The following is a 23,904-nucleotide window of genomic DNA, read 5'->3' as shown; positions in this document are numbered from 1 at the left end:
ATATTTTAAGTGAATATGTCTTTCAAAAATTATGGAATGGTTTACGCTACTATAATATCAAAGCAATTTAAGATCTCATCTTTCGGTCATTCAATTGACAATTGTGTGCGGTTAACATACATATTTGCGACTAACGTTATTTAATTTTAATTATAAATTTTGGTTTTGATGATTTTGTTTGAATTTAAACAATTCTGTTTCCAAATTTCAAATACATTTTGATCACTTGTAAGAGTGATATTTAACTTAATAATTTGGTTGTGATGGCTAATGCTTATTTAAAATTGGCTGTACGAAAGGAAACATCAGTTGAAATGGTATCATCGGTATGTCAGGTACGGATCGGTCCGAGTACGCAAATGTAAAACAAAAACACTAGGCCCCAGTTTCTCGAACCTTCTTGATATCAACAGGCTTAGGAAGCTTATTTCAATAAGCCAAACTAAAATTGGATGTTGATATATTAAAAATATACATAATTCCTATCTATTGCAAAGCATTTCTTAAAGAAGTAAAAATAGCGGAAATTCTTGAAACACAAAACAGTGATCTTAGATTAATCCTGTTGTTAGTTTCTAGAAACCGGGACCTGACGTTTACTGCACGTACATTTAATTATACAAGTTTTCTACAGTCAACGCCCATGCTCGATAATACACCTCTATAACAAGCCGAGGGACATTGGTGCTAGAATAGGTATTTATTTGGTAATTTGTGTGTAATAACAATAATGCAAAGTGTACGAAGCGGCACCTTTACTACCCATTTGGCCGGAAGTTTCCACATACGGGTAACTTCCGGACAAATAGGTCTGACTGTCACTCCCAACAGCCGTGACGTCATTATAGAATGTCACCATCTCCTCCGTTGACGTCATCCCGTTTATTTGTTGGCAACCGTGCTGGTTACGGAAAAGGTAGAACGGCTTGTCTGTTGGCATAAAGGCTTTATGGGTATACACTGTATCATTTCTGAAATCACAGATGATATTTGATTTAACAGCGAACAACAATATGATAGATTCAGATAAATTGTGATGTGATAGTTTTAAACTGAAGGTTAAGGTGGAACGCGACTATGATTTTTTTTTCGAGTTACTGTCTGAAAATTGGTATACGAATAGAAGAGCATATGCCCAGTTAGGGACTGTTTTTACTTTTTCAATATTCGGAACAGTTTTGAATCTACGAGTTTTCAAAATATGCCACTGACGTCAATTTTGAGACGTCTGTCATATTTTTGCGTTCCAGCTACAATAACCGATAGTTTCATCAATTCTTCGTTTACAGCTATGAAATTTCAACGTAAAGTACGTCTTGTGATAACGTTCACGCTCATATATTTTTCTTTCTCTTGTTGAACGTCATTGTTTCTAAATTCGTCTATAACGTCATTTTTCGCGGGAAAAAACGGCGTCGTGTTTCGCTGAAAAAAGTGCGCCTTTCTTTAATTCTTGAAAAAAACTGCTCGTTTAATTTTTTATTTTTTTAAATACATGTATTCAATGTTTTATTACAAATCGCATGATATCAAGAAAAGGGTACCTCACCGACTTTGTTTTTGCGCAGTATCAAATAATATAACCCCTATACCTGTTTCTTTTTCAATACGTAGTGTATTTAAACGTTTAGCATGACGTTAATCGAATTGCGGCTATTTTAATGAGAGGTTTTCTTAATTATTAAGCAATCTCATTTGCCGAATTATAATATTTTGATAATACACATCAATAATCGTTCCAGTCACTATGCTATGAGCTGTGGTTATGCTGATTAGTGCTTTGTTTTTTTATATAATTATACATCTACAGTATAAACACAACAATAAACGGTTCTACTACTTTATTAGTTACCAATTTCTTTAATAAGTATCAGTAGAGATCTGCAGTTATAATGCTCTAAACTAAGCAAAAGTATAGTAAATCCAGTGTGTGACACTCATTTCATACACAAAATATAACTAACAAACCAAAAAATGATAATCGACAGAAATCTGTATTGTAATAAGCACAAACGGATCCCGGCAGTAGAGGGGGTGCACCCCCCCCCCCCCCTCCCCCTTTAAATCATCCAAGTTTTCTTCTGTATGTCACTATCGGAGAAAAATGTAATAGTATACAGATCTATAACATACGCGACTATAGAGTTCAGTGTCTTGAATCTTAGTTTGATGTAGTCAATCGGTTATCGTTGAATAAAAACATATACAATTAATAAATTCCACTTATATTGGTAACCATATTATTGACTAAGTTTGGTAGTGAATATAACTCTTGAACATTTTCAACGAGGGTCATTTGTTACGCAACGGTTTGGGGAGGGGTGGGGGATGGTCAGTTATTGACGTTAAAAAATGATCGATCATTCTTTGAACAGAAAGAAAATGACTCATGTGGTCAATATATAACGGGGTCAATCGGCGTTAATTTAAAACACACAAAATTTTTAAAGTGAAACTCTTATTCAAATCAATTTCCACATGTATAACAAACATTTATTTTGACTGATAAACCCTTACTTCTTACTAAATAATAAACTCATACAAAATATTATTCACTGATTACAAGATTGTAACTGTTTATTTAATAGTAGAAAGCGCAAAAATGAATCTTTTTTTTTTTTGGTGAATGCTAAAGAATTTACTATGGTCTCATATTTTTTTTCAAATTAAACTCGGTATTCTTCATAAGAACCATTGTTTTCGATATGTATTTATTCTTAAAGGCATATTAAAACAATAGTATAAGTTGTGGTAAATCGTATTTGTGTTTAATACTTGTGTTTGCACTGATTGTAAATGATCACATTGAATTGTTTCTATTATCTCATCTTATTAAGGGTTGTTATAGTTCACACAAATGCACTCACATGAACGCACGTATACGCCCACATACTCGTACATGCACGCACGCCCATACACACGAACACGCACACACACACACTATGATAAAATATATGTTCCAAATGGCTCAAATGATGATCTTAAAGTTAATGTTTTAGTGCAGTAAAATGTTTAATTTTGTTAATCAATGCATTGTTTGTTTTAATCCATAACGAGTTATTTTGTTTTTCTGACTTTACCACGCAATCAAAGCTTCTCGTGCGTTCAAGCAAATTCATGAGACAACTTTCGGCGATGCATTCAATGCCCATGATACAGAAGCCAACATAGCTACCTTATCCCGCACTCAATGTCCCTGCCGTGCGTATTGTACACGCGTGCGTGCGGGCGTGTGTGTATGCGCGCGCGCGCGAGAGTGTGTGTACATACATGCCTGCGTGTGAGAGCGTACATGTGTGTGACAGCGTGTGTGTGCGTGTGCGTGTATGGGCGTGCGTATGATCGCGTGTGTGTGTGTGTGTGTGTGTGTGTGTGTGCGTGTGTGTGTGCGGGAGCGCGAGCGCGTGCGCATATATGTATGCGTGTGCACGCGTGCTTGAGTGTGGTATGGTGTGTGGGGTGCATTTTTACGCGTGCGTACGTGTAATTTTTGTGCGTGTGTTTGTATGTAAGCTATAACAACCCTTAACAAAATGAGCTTATAGTAACTATTTAAAGATGCGCACTTACTCTCCCATGTTAACTCAACTTAATATCTTAATTTTCCCCATGGCTGGACATATTCATAATATATCCAAACATTGATAGACATAGAACATAAATGATATTATATACAATAATAGTACAGTTTAAAATTATAGTATATTGTTGTCAAAATATTTATATAGGTAGGATATAGCTATATATAAGTATAAATAAAAAGCTTACATTCTACATGCAAATAAAATAAGTCTTTTTGACTTCCATGATAGTAAGGTCGTGTGTGATCTGACGCTTGGATGCAGAAATCTTGTCGAAAACAAAGGTTCTTATGAGAAATACCGAGTTGATTTGAAAGAAATGAGCATAAAACATGGTATTTTTACATTATGAGATTAGAGTAGACCACAGTAAATATTTTAGCATTCACCAATAAGTTATTGTTTTTGTGCATTCTGTTATTAAACACGCGGTTAAAATCTTGTAACCAGTATTTAATATTTTCCATAAATGCATAATTGAGTAAGAAGTTAAAGTTTTATTACACAAAATTGATCTTGTTATAAATGTTTATGCATGGATTTTGGATAAGCATGTCACTTTAACTATAGTTCATTTATAATCAGTGCTTTAATTATTTAATAATGTTAACTATTCGGAATTCAACAGAAGAAAACAATGTTGAATTATCAATTTAACTAAAATTAAAAACAACTGTTATATGTTATTGATCAGTGGTTTATTCAAAACTAAGCTTTTATTAGCGTAAATAATAGTACGATTGACGTCATGCTAAACGTTTTATAAAAATACGTAATGAAAAAGAAACAGGTATAGGGGTTAGATTATTTGATATTGCGCAAAAACGAAGTCGGTGAGGTACCCTTTTTTTGATATCAGGCGATTTGTAATAAAACATTGAATACATGTATTTAAAACAATCAAAAAATAAACGAGCAGTTTTTTCAAGAATTAAAGAAAGGCGCACTTTTTTCAGCGAAACACGACGCCGTTTTTCCCGCGAAAAATGACGTTTAAGACGAATTTTAAATAAATAACGTAAAACAAGAGAACGAAAAATATATGTGCGTGAACGTTTTCACAAGACGCACTTGAGGATTAAATTTCTTAGCTGTAAACGAAGAATTGGTGAAACTATCGGTTATTGTAGCTGGAACGCAAAAATATGAGAGACGTCTCGAAATTGACGTCAGTGGTATATTTTGAGGAGTCATAGTTTCAAAACTGTTCCGAATATTGAAAATGTAAAAACAGTCCCTAATTGGGCATATGCTCTTCTATTCGTATACCAATTTTCAGACAGTAACTCGAAAAAAAAATCATAGTCGCGTTCCACCTTAAACTGTAAAGTAACTGTCTTTTGACGTCAGATCTATGCTGCAATTTTTATGATCACGTTTAGCCTCAAGTTCTGTATCATAAACGTCTCAAGGCGATTACCCAAACATTTTAATAAATGGAAATATCATGTGGTATAGTTTGACAATAAATACTTTGTGTGTGTCTTGTTGACTGTCTGCTAAGCATTCTGTTCATTTGATTCCTGTGTATTTGAATAAAATAATAAGGATTATCTCTCTGGCTTCAATTGCATTACGGATTATTTTACAAAGCTTCAATTGCCTAACCGATTGCTTCACATAGCTTCAAATGCATTACCGATTTTTCACATAGCTTCAATTGCATTATCGATTATTTCACGTGGCTTCAATTGCATTATCGATTATTTCACATAGCTTCAATTGCATTACCGATTATTTCATATGGCTTCAATTGCATTACCGATTGGTTCACATGGCCTTCATTGCATTACTGATTGTTTCACGTGGCTTCAATTGCCTAACCGATTGCTTCAAATGGCTTCAATTGCATTACCGATTGCTTCACATAGCTTCAATTGTATTACCGATTATTTCACATAGCTTTAATTGCATTACCGATTAGTTAAAATAACTTACATTACATAACTAGTCATTAAACATAGCTTATATTGCTTGACGAATTATGTAACATAGCTTCCCGATCATTTCACATAACGTCTATTGCATAACCGACTATTTCACATAGATTCCATTGTATGACAGACTATTTCACACAGCTATTTTGCATACCCGATTTTTTTCATGCATTTCATTGCATTACCAATTAGTTCAAATCGATTACATTGCATGAATGATTATTTCAAACGATTCCATAGCATTATTGACTTTTTCAGATAGCTTTCATTGCATGACTGATAATTTCACATAGCCGCTTATTTAGAATCCGATGCGCAAATGAGCGTTTTATTTAATTGATCCATTGCTTAACACTGTTAAATAGTGATGCCTGTTGAACCAATATGATTTGGTAAGATTTGAAAAGGGTTTGCTTACTAAATACTAGTATGTAACAAATTAAAATGACCAAGTTAACATAAAATATAAGATATTACAGTTCGGACTTGGTCCTAATGAATATTGATATTGAATGTAAAATTACATATCTTGGGTTTTTCCGAGTTTTTTTTCTTTCTTTCTCGTCTCATAAAACCCTTTCAAATGATAACAAAATAATAAGGGTCACCAGGCATCCAAAAACTTACATATATGTACAGCGGACACCTTAATGTCTCCATAAATAATAAGGGGTCACCAGGCATACAAAACTTACATATATGTACAGCGGACACCTTAATATCTCCATAAATAATAAGGGGTCATCAGGCATCCGAAAACTTACATATATGTACAGCGGACACCTTAATGTCTCCATAAATAATAAGGGGTCACCGGGCAACCAAAAACTTACATATATGTACAGCGGACACCTTAATGTCTCCATAAATAATAAGGGGTCACCAGGCATCCAAATCTTACGTATATGTACAGCGGACACCTTAATGTCTCCATAAATAATAAGGGGTCACCATGCATCCAAAACTTACATATATGTACAGCGGACACCTTAATGTCTCCATAAATAATAAGGGGTCAACAGGCATCCAAATCTTACGTATATGTACAGCGGACACCTTTAATGTCTCCATAAATAATAAGGGGTCATCAGGCATCCAAATCTTACGTATATGTACAGCGGACACCTTAATGTCTCCATAAATAATAAGGGGTCATCAGGCATCCGAAAACTTACATATATGTACAGCGGACACCTTAATGTCTCCATAAATAATAAGGGGTCACCGGGCAACCAAAAACTTACATATATGTACAGCGGACACCTTAATGTCTCCATAAATAATAAGGGGTCACCAGGCATCCAAATCTTACGTATATGTACAGCGGACACCTTAATATCTCCATAAATAATAAGGGGTCATCAGGCATCCGAAAACTTACATATATGTACAGCGGACACCTTAATGTCTCCATAAATAATAAGGGGTCACCGGGCAACCAAAAACTTACATATATGTACAGCGGACACCTTAATGTCTCCATAAATAATAAGGGGTCACCAGGCATCCAAATCTTACGTATATGTACAGCGGACACCTTAATGTCTCCATAAATAATAAGGGGTCACCAGGCATCCAAAACTTACGTATATGTACAACGGACACCTTAATGTCTCCATAAATAATAAGGGGTCACCAGGCATCCAAATCTTACGTATATGTACAGCGGACACCTTAATGTCTCCATAAATAATAAGGGTTATCAGACATCCAAAACTTACGTATATGTACAGCGGACACCTTAATGTCTCCATAAATAATAAGGGTCACCAGACATCCAAAACTTACGTATATGTACAGTGGACACCTTAATGTCTCCATAAATAATAAGGGGTCACCAGACATCCAAAACTTACGTATATGTACAGTGGACACCTTAATGTCTCCATAAATAATAAGGGGTCACCAGGCATCCAAATCTTACGTATATGTACAGCGGACACCTTAATGTCTCCATAAACAATAAGGGGTCACCAGGCATCCAAATCTTACGTATATGTACAGCGGACACCTTAATGTCTCCATAAATAATAAGGGGTCACCAGGCATCCAAAACTTACGTATATGTACAGCGGACACCTTAATGTCTCCATAAATAATAAGGGGTCACCAGGCATCCAAAACTTACGTATATGTACAGCGGACACCTTAATGTCTCCATAAATAATAAGGGGTCACCAGGCATCCAAAACTTACGTATATGTACAGCGGACACCTTAATGTCTCCATAAATAATAAGGGGTCACCAGGCATCCAAAACTTACGTATATGTACAGCGGACACCTTAATGTCTCCATAAATAATAAGGGGTCACCAGGCATCCAAAACTTACGTATATGTACAGCGGACACCTTAATGTCTCCATAAATAATAAGGGGTCACCAGGTATCTAAAACTTACGTATATGTACAGCGGACACCTTAATATCTCCATAAATAATAAGGGATCACCAGGCATCTAAAACTTACGTATATGTACAGCGGACACCTTAATGTCTCCATAAATAATAAGGGGTCACCAGGCATCTAAAACTTACGTACTAAAACTTACATATAGACACCTAAATGTCTCCATAAATAATAAGGGGTCACCAGACATCCAAAACTTACATATATGTACAGCGGACACCTTAATGTCTCCATAAATAATAAGGGGTCACCAGGCATCCAAATCTTACGTATATGTACAGCGGACAGCTTAATGTCTCCATAAATAATAAGGGGTCACCATGCATCCAAAACTTACATATATGTACAGCGGACACCTTAATGTCTCCATAAATAATAAGGGGTCATCAGACATCCAAAACTTACATATATGTACAGCGGACACCTTAATGTCTCCATAAATAATAAGGGGTCATCAGACATCCAAAACTTGCGTATATGTACAGCGGACACCTTAATGTCTCCATAAATAATAAGGGGTCATCAGACATCCAAAACTTACATATATGTACAGCGGACACCTTAATGTCTCCATAAATAATAAGGGGTCATCAGACATCCAAAACTTGCGTATATGTACAGCGGACACCTTAATGTCTCCATAAATAATAAGGGGTCATCAGACATCCAAAACTTACATATATGTACAGCGGACACCTTAATGTCTCCATAAATAATAAGGGGTCACCAGGTATCTAAAACTTACGTATATGTACAGCGGACACCTTAATATCTCCATAAATAATAAGGGGTCACCAGGCATCTAAAACTTATGTACTAAAACTTACATATAGACACCTAAATGTCTCCATAAATAATAAGGGGTCACCAGGCATCCAAAACTTACGTATATGTACAGCGGACACCTTAATGTCTCCATAAATAATAAGGGGTCACCAGGCATCCAAATCTTACGTATATGTACAGCGGACAGCTTTATGTCTCCATAAATAATAAGGGGTTACCAGGCATCCAAAACTTACGTATATGTACAGCGGACACCTTAATGTCTCCATAAATAATAAGGGGTCACCAGGCATCCAAATCTTACGTATATGTACAGCGGACACCTTAATGTCTCCATAAATAATAAGGGGTCATCAGACATCCAAAACTTACATATATGTACAGGGGACACCTTAATGTCTCCATAAATAATAAGGGGTCATCAGACATCCAAAACTTGCGTAAATGTACAGCGGACACCTTTATGTCTCCATAAAGATTAACGCTACTCTGTACTGAATTTGCAAAGTCACTAAAATATTCAAGTACGAGTATACCTGCAGCAAAACTGTAGTTCGGTTGAGACCTGTCCATATGTCCCTGTCGGCAAGGTTCCTGGAGTTTAAGAATATTATGTGTCAATCGATACTCAAGTGTAAGGAGTTAACCTGATGTCGCAGGGGTGCCTATTGATATGTTTTCAAGTATTAAATATTTCATTGTGTTTTTATGTGGTAAGAAAGGCATGGTGTATCTGTTTAAATAGACCGAGTAGGTTGCACTGTTAGGGTATGTTTTGTCAATTCAATGATTCAATTTCACTGAAATGTTTTGAACTGAAAGCTACAGCTTTTGGAATGTCGTCGATGAAAGTTCAGTGTGTTACGATGCGTTTGACATATCCAAGGGGCGGTCCAGAATTTGGCGTTAGAGGGGGCTTAACTTCTTAGTGTAAGCCATTGGCTTGCCCACTTCCCTCTTAAACGAAAACATTTGGAAGTGGGTATGAGGCTTCTCCCCCACGGACATTTTAACAATTCCTAGTCTGAAATGGTGCATTTTATGCGTATTTTATTACTGGTTTTCTCCCATATTTATTATGTTTAAAAAAAACGGTGCGCCTTCTCCCCTGCATCCGCTAATGTATCCAACACAACTGATATTAAAACTGTGATCCTTACCAGTTTTTGAAGACGCGCTAGGCAACTTCAGCATGATCTTTCCCTGTCTAAAGGCGTACGGGCACCTGTTGTCATACTGTTGAATGCAGTAGTCTCCCCTCGGCCAGTAGATGTCGTAACTACTCGGACTTGGATCCTCCTTCGTACAGTACTTTAGCGTGTAGGATGCCTGTGTGAATGTTCCTGTTGAATATTTATATTTATATATAATTGATTGTATAATTTTATTTTATTTTATGGTCGTTCGCTTAGTAAAATGAATGAATAGAATAAGAAAAGGACTATATAAAATGATTAAAGAATAGAGTCTGGGTATGTTAACTGCGGTTTAAAAGTCAAGACACATTCAACTTAATATGTACAATATGTTGCTATTCATTATAGAAGGAAGCTGCAAACGTTACCTATCTGAGCTTCATTCATGTTTAACAATTTACCATTTATTCTGATAACATTTCTTTTCTTATGTTATATAATGTCAATATAGAGGCGAAAAGAAGTTGTAAACTATCTTGAAATGTCGGTATAGAGAATGAACATACCTTTAAAGCAAACTGGTTAAAACAGAATGACAAATAATGTTTCACTTTGCATTACATTACATTAAAGAATGTCTGGGTTTATTTGACAGATCCGGATGTGAATTTATCAACTGACCGTCCATATTTAATCCAGAAGGCACAGCGCCGCTGTGAGAGGCTTGGGGTAGAGTCAAGGCTCCCTCAACAAAGCTGGTCGGGCACCCGGAAGTGGGTTTGGGCATGGAGTATGCTCCTAGGGGCCACGTGGCGGGCATGGACAGTGCCTGCTCTACAGTTGTAAATACATTAAGAATGATTTTAATATTTTGGTTGAACATATATACAGTAGGATTTTACAATCGTTATATTTCCGTGTTATGAGTGATTTAAACAGTTAGAAGGTTGTATATGTTATATAATATCTTATTGCTCGCCGAGCATAAAATAAACAATTACTGTTTTGCAAACATACACAATAGTATATATGCATACGATTAGGTGAAAATTAATGGTAAATAAAGTCCTACTGGCTGGTTGTACAGCATTTTTGAATGTTGGATACTCGGAGAGAGCTCGAGCAATATTTGTTTTCCAGGTAATTAGTTTGCTGCCAGCGTCCATTGGGCACAGGTGTTGACCGGTGTAATACTGCAGATACTGCCAATATTTGGCATCCAGCGCTGAATCAATCGTCATCAGTGTCTTAGCGATGACGTCATTGTAATACATGTCACCGATATTCAATTGGTCCTCGAAAACGCCCACAATGTACTTGTACTCGTGGCGGAACTTGAAGGAGTCGATATCGATGACGTAGGAGGTCTGGAAACCGTCTTGAGGACCTCCCATGCTGAGATCGTCAGACACCTGTCAAAGTTATCCAATATAGTTTAAGTTACCTTTGTTTAAGATGTATATAAATGTAAGGTTTAATATTTGAACTATGTTCTTATTGTTATGATGAACACTTCAAAGTTCAGCGTGACATTTATATTCAACAGCCTAAGAACAGTTATAATGTTTCGTAGAAGATGTGTGATGTATGTCATTTTTTCATTTCGAAGAGATGGTGCCATTAGATACTAAGTGACATTAAACTGATTATACATCACTATGGAAACTACAGGGACAAGCCTAGTCGCCTGGAATGTCGGCGACATACATTACATAACTAGTAAAATATCGCCAGTTTTAAATGTTGTGGTAACTATGAATGCACTGAACATTAAATAATTGCTTTAACCTAGGTTAACGACATTTCGCAACGATGAAGTAAGAGTCTTTCGAACTAAATAAACGTAACATCGCGGGTACGAATATCCCACATCGATTTAAAAACATCAACACTATAAACAATAAACTATACACAAATCTTCTCCATCCAGTACATACTACATACATTGAACACGACGAAATCAAAGATGTCCCGGAGATGGGCCATGTAGCGGTTTGTACTGGCCTTGCCGATGGTCACTTCCGTCATAATGTGCTTAAGAAATAGAGAAATAAACGTATCAACATTTGAACAATTACTTCTCAACGAAAGAGAAAATAAACCTTTTACAGTAAAACACTATTTTCATATGCCTTTTCTTTCGCAACGGATCAGAACATTTGGATATTAAGGTAAGCCTCTTAAAATACGAATTGTGTAAGATTCAGTCCCGGTAGTATAATATGAGTATCAAAACAAAGAACAGGATTTGATTATAACAAAGTTATAACCGCACATAACATTTCACGAGTATGAAACAGCAATGCACAGAATTACGTTTCAAATACTAATTATACCTTTATTAGTTTAAGTGTATTGTTACTGTTTTATTCCACGTTACCTCACGAAATGATAAAATGCAGTTAATGATACAATTTGATTGAAACGTCAATATCGCCACTTTATACACATATATCTCACAATGTTTTAATATCTTCGGTAAATAAAAAAGAATAACTAAAATCTAAAAAATATAATACCCGTCATTTCATTTGTTTTTTACTAAAACCTCTACTGCACTGCACAATTACGCGTTTCTTTAAAAAGATAAAGTGAAGTTAAAACTTTAATTCTATAGAAAAAGACGGACCGTTCCCCAGGTTTCGATGAACTGCATATACGTGTCGTGGTTGTAGGTGGTGGGCAGGCTGCAGACATCGCTCGCAAACTCTCGAGTCACCGGGTACTTGTCAACGGACGCCAGGTTCATAGAGTATCTGGTATGATAAAGAACAAATACACATACTTTTATTTTAGTTCACATCATTTTAAGCTCAATTGTGAGAACAGCAAAATATTCATATCCGTTTCATGGGTAAAACCGGGTTCTGGTGATCACCTTGAAGGGTCAAGAGACCGTGCCCTTGGACGGAGGCGGACACTATAGTGAGATTGCCTTCCCCTGATCATTGTTAAACACTTTTGACATATGTACAATAAACAGCACTCGACTTAAAGTATCAAATTCGTAACCATGTATTTAAATTGAAGACAGAGGAATAGTTTATTTGTATCTAGAAACAGAAACAAATATTAACAGGAACCAAATTGTTTATTGACGTGCCGCAAAAACCACCGTAATATAGATGGTCGTAACTGTTTAACCAAATGGAGATATTAACTGGCGTCATGTAAGCAATGGATACAAATGCAAAATCGAATATGAACGCATTTCATAATTGCGGCCGACGTTGTAAACATTTAAGTGTTTTAGTTAATATAGGACGTACTTTAGAACAAGGTTTTCATTTTGGCCGTCTGTTTCCCGTAATCAACTAGTTCGGCAATACTTCATGTTTAATAGGCCTTGCTCCACTTGCTTTACTCATTTACTGAGTATAAAGAAATGATTTTCCCAAATCCAGGAATGTCTCTTTAAAGGGACACAAGGTGGGTTGATGACACACTTGTACACAAAGCATATGCTTTTTATCATTAAAGTCAAATGAGTTCATAAAAATAATGGATTTAAATTAAGAAATTAAGAAAATTGCCTCAACCTTTATAATGCCCCTTTATGTGACCTATTAGTTAACGATAACCGTGTCAATAGCCTAAGACCTACATACGAGAGATCGACAGGAACCATACAATGCATTCAATTAAAAACAATGATTAAACTTGACATTAATGGTGAATGGACGAATGACACGCCTTCAATCAATATCGGCGTAGGCGGTATTCTATTTCGAAGTATTACATTGTAATATTGAATTATACCGAATGACAAGGCAATATTTAAGCAAATAAGTATAGTGTGAATAAAGCAGGGGCTTATTACATACTATATAGATAAAAAATATTATTATATACAGCCGCTTAACACCATCTCAATATCTTTCTATCACTCCGCAAGATTGTAAACAACTGATTTGGTAACAATAATATGCTTAATTTGTAATATTCTAGCAAGTCATACGTTTATTTCTAAAAAAATTCTTTTGTAAATTATTTAATTGAATAAAGTATCCCATTTTCTATTTAGATAATAAGAAGAAAATATAATATAATGATTGTCTTGAAGCGTTCATCATTTTCTGTATTTTAAACATAAAATGGGGAGATGAACATACAACAAATTGTGACGTCATCTTACCGAATGAGACAGATATAAAAAAAAATACATATAAATTATGTTTTAAATCATTTCATGTACCACATTTCTGCTATGCCGGTAGCGCAGGAAATTACTTCGTCAGTTTGCTTCGTCAAGGAAAATGATAGAAAGCTCACCAAAGGCTTGTTTACTAGCAAACGTCCAAAGGTCGTTGAATAAATTGTGTAATACATGACGACCCGTGACAGATCCTTTCTATATTTACAGTTAAATGTATACCTTGCTGTACAGTGGGTTTGAAAGATTTACAGAGCTTATGTTCGTGTGTTATACATAGTTATATGCCTAGCCGAACCCAAACCAAAATGAACTTCCCTCAGTACCTGACGTGTCCTATTTTACAGTAGGAGGTTGCATCCTGGAATATGTAGTGGTGTTTTGATGTTTGTTGTAAGACAGCCTGGTAGCCTGTAACAATCAACATTGTAAAACCACATGTAGCCTATAACAATGAACCTATAACAACGAACATTGTAAAACCTCATGTAGCCTATAACAACGAACATTGTAAAACCTCATGTAGCCCATAACAACGAACATTGTAAAACCTCATGTCGCCTATAACAACGAACATTGTAAAACCTCATGTCGCCTATAACAACGAACATTGTAAAACCTCATGTAGCCTATAACAACGAACATTGTAAAACCACATGTAGCCTATAACAACGAACATTGTAAAACCTCATGTAGCCCATAACAACGAACATTGTAAAACCTCATGTAGCCCATAACAACGAACATTGTAAAACCTCATGTAGCCCATAACAACGAACATTGTAAAACCACATGTAGCCTATAACAACGGACATTGTAAAACCTCATGTCGCCTATAACAACGAACATTGTAAAACCTCATGTAGCCTATAACAACGAACATTGTAAAACCTCATGTCGCCTATAACAACGAACATTGTAAAACCACATGTAGCCTATAACAACGAACATTGTAAAACCTCATGTAGCCTATAACAACGAACATTGTAAAACCTCATGTAGCCTATAACAACGAACATTGTAAAACCACATGTAGCCTATAACAACGAACATTGTAAAACCTCATGTAGCCTATAACAACGAACATTGTAAAACCTCATGTAGCCTATAACAACGAACATTGTAAAACCTCATGTAGCCTATAACAACGAACATTGTAAAACCTCATGTAGCCTATAACAACGAACATTGTAAAACCACATGTAGCCTATAACAACGAACATTGTAAAACCATATGTAGCCTATAACAACGAACATTGTAAAACCACATGTAGCCTATAACAACGAACATTGTAAAAACACATGTAGCCTATAACAACGAACATTGTAAAAACACATGTAGCCTATAACAACGAACATTGTAAAACCATATGTAGCCTATAACAACGAACATTGTAAAACCACATGTAGCCTATAACAACGAACATTGTAAAAACACATGTAGCCTATAACAACGAACATTGTAAAACCACATGTAGCCTATAACAACGAACATTGTAAAACCACATGCAGCCTATAACAACGAACATTGTAAAACCACATGCAGCCTATAACAACGAACATTGTAAAACCACATGTAGCCTATAACAACGAACATTGTAAAACCACATGTAGCCTATAACAACGAACATTGTAAAACCACATGTAGCCTATAACAACGAACATTGTAAAACCACATGCAGCCTATAACAACGAACATTGTAAAACCACATGTAGCCTATAACAATGAACATTGTAAAACCACATGTAGCCTATAACAACGAACATTGTAAAACCTCATGTAGCCTATAACAACGAACATTGTAAAACCTCATGTAGCCTATAACAACGAACATTGTAAAACCACATGCAGCCTATAACAACGAACATTGTAAAACCACATGTAGCCTATAACAACGAACATTGTAAAACCTCATGTAGCCTATAACAACGAACATTGTAAAACCTCATGTAGCCTATAACAACGAACATTGTAAAACCTCATGTAGCCTATAACAACGAACATTGTAAAACCTCATGCAGCCTATAACAACGAACAATGCAAAACCTCATGTAGCCTATAACAACGAACATTGCAAAACCTCATGCAGCCTATAACAACGAACATTGTAAAACCTCATGTAGCCTATAACAACGAACATTGCAAAAACACATGTAGCCTATAACAACGAACATTGTAAAACCTCATGTAGCCTATAACAACGAACATTGTAAAAACACATGTAGCCTATAACAACGAACATTGTAAAACCACAAACCACATGTAGCCTATAATAACGAACATTGTAAAACCACATGCAGCCTATAACAACGAACATTGTAAAACCTCATGTAGCCTATAACAACGAACATTGTAAAACCACATGTAGCCTATAACAACGAACATTGTAAAACCTCATGTAGCCTATAACAACGAACATTGTAAAACCACATGTAGCCTATAACAACGAACATTGTAAAACCACATGTAGCCTATAACAACGAACATTGTAAAACCACATGTAGCCTATAACAACGAACATTGTAAAACCACATGTAGCCTATAACAACGAACATTGTAAAACCACATGTATCCTATAACAACGAACATTGTAAAACCACATGTAGCCTATAACAACGAACATTGTAAAACCATATGTAGCCTATAACAACGAACATTGTAAAACCACATGTAGCCTATAACAACGAACATTGTAAAACCATATGTAGCCTATAACAACGAACATTGTAAAACCACATGTAGCCTATAACAACGAACATTGTAAAACCTCATGTCGCCTATAACAACGAACATTGTAAAACCACATGTAGCCTATAACAACGAACATTGTAAAACCTCATGTATCCTATAACAACGAACATTGTAAAACCACATGTAGCCTATAACAACGAACATTGTAAAACCTCATGTAGCCTATAACAACGAACATTGTAAAAACACATGTAGCCTATAACAACGAACATTGTAAAACCACATGTAGCCTATAACAACGAACATTGTAAAACCACATGTAGCCTATAACAACGAACATTGTAAAAACACATGTATCCTATAACAACGAACATTGTAAAAACACATGTAGCCTATAACAACGAACATTGTAAAACCACATGTAGCCTATAACAACGAACATTGTAAAACCACATGTAGCCTATAACAACGAACATTGTAAAACCACATGTAGCCTATAACAACGAACATTGTAAAACCACATGTAGCCTATAACAACGAACATTGTAAAACCACATGTAGCCTATAACAACGAACATTGTAAAAACACATGTATCCTATAACAACGAACATTGTAAAAACACATGTAGCCTATAACAACGAACATTGTAAAACCACATGTAGCCTATAACAACGAACATTGTAAAACCATATGTAGCCTATAACAACGAACATTGTAAAACCACATGTAGCCTATAACAACGAACATTGTAAAACCATATGTAGCCTATAACAACGAACATTGTAAAACCACATGTAGCCTATAACAACGAACATTGTAAAACCTCATGTCGCCTATAACAACGAACATTGTAAAACCACATGTAGCCTATAACAACGAACATTGTAAAACCACATGTAGCCTATAACAACGAACATTGTAAAACCTCATGTAGCCTATAACAACGAACATTGTAAAAACACATGTATCCTATAACAACGAACATTGTAAAACCACATGTAGCCTATAACAACGAACATTGTAAAACCTCATGTAGCCTATAACAACGAACATTGTAAAACCACATGTAGCCTATAACAACGAACATTGTAAAACCACATGCAGCCTATAACAACGGACATTGTAAAAACACATGTAGCCTATAACAACGAACATTGTAAAACCACATGTAGCCTATAACAACGAACATTGTAAAAACACATGTAGCCTATAACAACGAACATTGTAAAAACACATGAACCTATAACAACGAACATTGTAAAACCACATGTAGCCTATAACAACGAACATTGTAAAAACACATGAACCTATAACAACGAACATTGTAAAACCACATGTAGCCTATAACAACGAACATTGTAAAACCACATGTAGCCTATAACAACGAACATTGTAAAAACACATGAACCTATAACAACGAACATTGTAAAACCACATGTAGCCTATAACAACGATCATTGTAAAACCACATGCAGCCTATAACAACGAACATTGTAAAAACACATGTAGCCTATAACAACGAACATTGTAAAACCACATGTAGCCTATAACAACGAACATTGTAAAACCACATGTAGCCTATAACAACGAACATTGTAAAACCACATGTAGCCTATAACAACGAACATTGTAAAACCACATGTAGCCTATAACAACGAACATTGTAAAACCACATGTAGCCTATAACAACGAACATTGTAAAACCACATGTAGCCTATAACAACGATCATTGTAAAACCACATGCAGCCTATAACAACGAACATTGTAAAACCTCATGTAGCCTATAACAACGAACATTGTAAAACCTCATGTAGCCTATAACAGCGAACATTGTAAAAACACATGTAGCCTATAACAACGAACATTGTAAAACCTCATGTAGCCCATAACAACGAACATTGTAAAACCACATGTAGCCTATAACAACGATCATTGTAAAACCACATGCAGCCTATAACAACGGACATTGTAAAACCACATGTAGCCTATAACAACGAACATTGTAAAACCACATGTAGCCTATAACAACGAACATTGTAAAAACACATGTAGCCTATAACAACGAACATTGTAAAAACACATGTAGCCTATAACAACGAACATTGTAAAAACACATGTAGCCTATAACAACGAACATTGTAAAACCATATGTAGCTTGTAACAATCAACATGTAAAATCGTCCTTGAACATGTAAAAAAAGAGTTCGTTAACCGTCTGGTGGTCAGTAACGATGAACATTGTAAAACCAAAGTGATCAACCAAAACATTCTCGAGTCCCAAAATCAGTGAAACGTATTTAATCAATGAAACGTTGAATCAATGAAACGTATTTGTACCTGTACCTGTAACACAGGATTCGGCTAGAAAATGTAGGAGTATTTGGTATGATGTGACGGGGGTTCGGGAGCAGGCGATTTTTGTCCAGTAATAAATTTACTTACCTGAGCTCACAGAAAAGGCATATGGTTTGAGGGCAGCGTCGCTAGCACCTGTAAGAAAATAGTATACACTATATATTATTTAAGAGTAAAGGAAACTTAAGGTGATGCTCATTCATTGAACGGTATTAACAACGAAAGATACAGAGCCAGCCAGTACATTTTAACCAAGATTCTGTTTATCGGCGTAATAACCAAGGCCGAACAAACACTAAACAAGAGAAACAACGCTTTTAAACAAAAAAACAAATATACAGAACTATCATAATACAGTCAAGTGAACGACGTCCCACATGGGCACACGACAAGACGTCAAACGCAAGAACCAAATGAGCGCTCAACCTGAAACACAGGCACAACACAGTACGTCACACCAGGATCCAAGACAAGACGTCAAACACAAGACCATCAAAGAAGCTCAACATCAAACATGGACCTAACTAAACACATCATACACAAGAACCACATGAGCGCTCAACCTCAAACTCAGGCACAACACAATACGTCACACACACGGGCACTTGACAAGACGTCACACACACGGGCACTTGACACGTCGTCACACACACGGGCACTTGACAAGACGTCACACACACGGCACTTGACAAGACGTCACACATAAGATCATCAAAGATAGCTCAACTTCACCCGTGGGCACAAACCAAGAAATCACACACAAGAACCACATGAACGCTCAACCTCAAGCACAGGCACAATACATGACGTCACACACGGGTACAAGACAAGACGTCACACACAAGAACATAAAGAGCGCTCAACCTTGCCCACAGGCACAAAACAAGACATCACGCACGTGTATAACTCAAGACGTCACACACAAGAACCACAAGAGCGAACAACCTCGTCTATGGGGACAACACAGAACGTCATACACGTGTATAACTCAAGACGTCGCACACAAGAACCACAAGAGCGCTCAACCACGTCCATGGGCACAAAACAGAACGTCACACACGTGTATAACTCAAGACGTCACACACAAGAACCACAATAGCGAACAACCTCGTCTATGGACACAATTCAGAACGTCACACATGTGTATAACTCAAGACGTCACACACAAGAACCACAATAGCGAACAACCTCGCCCACAGGCACAAATCAAGACATCACGCACGTGTATAACTCAAGACGTCACACACAAGAACCACAAGAGCGCTCAACCTCGTCTATGGGCTCAACACAGTACGTCACACACAAGAACAGCAAGAGCGCTCAACCTCACATACGGGCACACCACAGTACGTCACACACAAGAACCACAAGAGCGCTCAGCCTCGTCTTCGGGTACAACACAGTACGTCACACACAAGAGCGAACAACCTCAAATTTGGGTACAACACCAGACGTCACACACAAGAACCACAAGAGCGCTCAACCTCACACAAGGGGACAACACAGTACGTCACACACAAGAGCGCACAACCTCACATTTGGGTACAACTTAAGATGTCGCACACAAAACCAACAAGTGCGCTCAACCTCGCCCACGGGGACAACACAGTACGTCACACACAAGAACAGCAAGAGCACTCAACCACAAATACGGGCACAACACAGTACGAAACACACAAGAACAGCAAGAGCGCTCAACCTCACATACGGGCACAACACAGTACGTCACACACAATAACAGCAAGAGCGTTCGACCACACATATGGGCACAACACAGTACGTCACACACAAGAACAGCAAGAGCGCTCATCCAAACACACGGACACAACACAGAACGTCACACACAATAACAGCAAGAGCGCTCAACCTCACATACGGGCACAACACAGTAGGTCACACACAAGAACCACATAAGCGCTCATCCTAACACACGGACACAACACAGCACGTCACACATAAGACCATCAAAGAGTGCCCAACTTCACCCATGGATACAAACAAAGACATCACAAACAAGAACCACATGAACGCTCAACCTCGCCCACGGACACAACACAGTACGTCACCCACAAGAACCACAAGAGCGCTCAACCTTACACACGGACACAACACAGTACGTCACACACAAGAACAGCAAGAGCGCTCATCCTCCCCCACCGGCACAACACAGAACGTCACACACAAGAAAAGCAAGAGCGCTCAACCTCGCCCAACGGCACAACACAGTACGCCACACACACGAATAGCAGGAGAGCGCTCATCCTCGCCCACCTGCACAACACAGAACATCACATACAAGAACAGCAAGAGCGCTCAACCTCGAACACCGGCCCAACACAGTACGTCACACACAAGAACCACAAGAGCCCTCAACCTTACACACGGACACAACACAGTACGTCAAACACAAGAACAACAAGAGCGCTCAACATCGCCGACGGGCACAATACAGTACGTCACACATAAGAACAGCAAGGGCGCTCAACCTCGCCCACGGTCACAACACAGTACGTCACACACAAGAACAGCAAGGGCGCTCAACATCGCCCACGGTCACAACACAGTACGTCACACATAAGAACAGCAAGGGAGCTCAACCACGCTAACGGGACAACACAGTACGTCACACACAAGAACAGCAAGAGCGCTCAACCTCGCCCACGGGCACAACACAGTACGTAACACACAAGAACAGCAAGGGCGCTCAACATCGCCCACGGGCACACCACAGTACGTCACACATAAGAACAGCAAGGGCGCTCAACCACGCTCACGGGACAACACGTCATACCCAAAAGCAGCACGAGCGCTCAACCTCGCCCACGGATAGAACACAAGACGTCACACACAAGAACCACACGACCGATCAACCTCGCCCACGGGCACAACTCAAGACGCCACACGCAAATACATCACACACGGGCACAACACAAGACGTCATACATAAGAATAAAACAAGACATGTGTTTATGTGAGCGATCTCGGTCTACCTATATCCTCTGGTTTATCTATGTCTTTGATACTTGTATAACTATAATGTTCATCTAAGCATGTATATTAAACTCTTATGCCCATGCGGGCCTTGGGCAATTCACAGAATTGTTAAGACGATTTTTGAACATTACCGGAAGTTTGCACATTTATGAAGAGTTTTTCTTGGTACGACTCCGGGCTATAGAACAGATTAAAGCCATGAGAGTTCTGGCAGCCATCATGGTGTTCCATGATCACTTCAGGAGGCTGATTCCCGCTGCTTATTGTGAAGATTTTCCTGGTAAGGTCAACACCGGGGTCCTCTCCGCCCGTGGACCAATACTCCCCATCAGGATTGCCTGGTTAGAAGGAATTATACTACATGTAATTTAATGATGGCATTAGTAAGTAGTTAGAAAATACATGACGTCACACACGGCAACAAGACAAGACGTCACACACAAGGTTGCAATTTCGGAAGAAGCAGAGCTTCGATTGCTTTTATTTATGTAGATAAGAAGGCTACTATTTATGTAGATAAGAAGGCTACTATCATCAAGTTATGTAGGTTCGATGGATATTATATATGCAGATTTGAGGGCTACTTTATATGTAGATCCGAAGGCTACTTTATATGTAGATCCGAAGGCTTCTTTATATGTAGATCCGAAGGCTACTATATATGTAGATCCGAAGGCTACTTTATATGTAGATCCGAAGGCTACTTTATATGTAGATCCGAAGGCTACTATATATGTAGATCCGAAGGCTACTTTATATGTAGATCCGAAGGCTACTATATATGTAGATCCGTAGATATCCGTAGATATTATGACGTGTTTATGAAAAAAAATTGAACATATTAAATTTTACAATGAAATGTAAACTTCTCAGTTGTTACTTACGGCGTTTGTGTCGGTAATAGACTAATTATGGTTTAACATCAGTTTCACGAACTGTGTATTCGTTGTAACAGTTTCAAATTAAAAGAAAAACGGTTGTATCGTTTGTTTTACAAAAACCGAAACTGGTTTAAGAAACCATCGAAGTCCCCTCCGGAGGCGGTTTCTTCGGTCCGTTTCATTCGAAAACTAGTTCACTTTGCAAAAACAACATGGCGGACAGTGATCCAACACATGTGTAGATAAATCATTTCGTTAAAACAGGCAAACGACCATCTGCGTTATCATCGTCTTATAGAAACTCAGAAGTAATGGCTGCATGCAGAAGCTGCATCATGTTGTTGAAGCTGTACACAAAACCAGCATTTGTTACTTTGAGCAAAACTTTCGAAACCGGTTTCCACCGCCGAAACCCTTTAAACCAAAAATGAAACTAAAGCAACAAAAAACCCTAAGTCGCATTTGTGTCGTGTTTCGCTTTGGACAAATGATATTGTAATTCGAAAATGAGAGAAGCATGGAAAATAAACGAGACTTAACTATAAGGCATCAGTTTAAATTAAATAGTTGACAGCAGGGCACACGAATGCCTCGTGCTGTACTTACCTTTCAGTAAGTTGTACGAGACGCCCACGTGGTGTATCGCGTTGGGAGCCTGAGGAGGCATTGGCATAAAGGACCCCGAGCTCGATCCACCGGAAGTCACTGCCATGGGACCGGAAGTGCTACCGCCAGTGAGTTGACCAAGTGAAGTGGCCACACAAAGTACCATACCAATAAGGATGAGCATTCTGAAGACGAGATAAGGTTAAGCCTATATGTTTGTTCGTGAACGGCACTCTCATTATGCCAGATTGGATGGTATTGTGGTAAACATGTATGTCTGTCGCCCAAGCCCATGCACATGCCTTAATGGGTTCAAAGCCCATAAACCCTACTTTCTCATGATCTTTCAAAACGACTATCTGGCCCCAATTTT

At 37.6% G+C, this 23,904-nt stretch overlaps 1 protein-coding gene across 1 annotated transcript; it reads right to left on the bottom strand.

Moving 5' to 3' along the window:
- Window positions 1–700: 700 nt before the first annotated feature.
- On the bottom strand, window positions 701–23,651 carry LOC128233396 (uncharacterized). Its single transcript, XM_052947057.1, has 11 exons — window positions 23,532–23,651; window positions 22,176–22,382; window positions 19,138–19,185; window positions 14,328–14,412; window positions 12,478–12,604; window positions 11,793–11,882; window positions 10,921–11,260; window positions 10,530–10,682; window positions 9,873–10,055; window positions 9,249–9,306; window positions 701–971 (listed from the first exon to the last, which is right to left on the bottom strand). Exons 1-11 carry the CDS (start codon window positions 23,635–23,637, stop codon window positions 701–703), a joined length of 1,668 nt encoding a protein of 555 aa, XP_052803017.1. The 5' UTR covers window positions 23,638–23,651.
- Window positions 23,652–23,904: the final 253 nt, after the last annotated feature.

This window comes from Mya arenaria, chromosome 5 (genome assembly GCF_026914265.1).
Source record: "Mya arenaria isolate MELC-2E11 chromosome 5, ASM2691426v1".
In the NCBI taxonomy this organism is placed as follows: Eukaryota; Metazoa; Mollusca; class Bivalvia; order Myida; family Myidae; genus Mya; species Mya arenaria.
The sequence above is the reverse complement of the archived record's forward strand: the minus strand, read 5'-3'. Positions and strand labels throughout refer to the sequence as shown.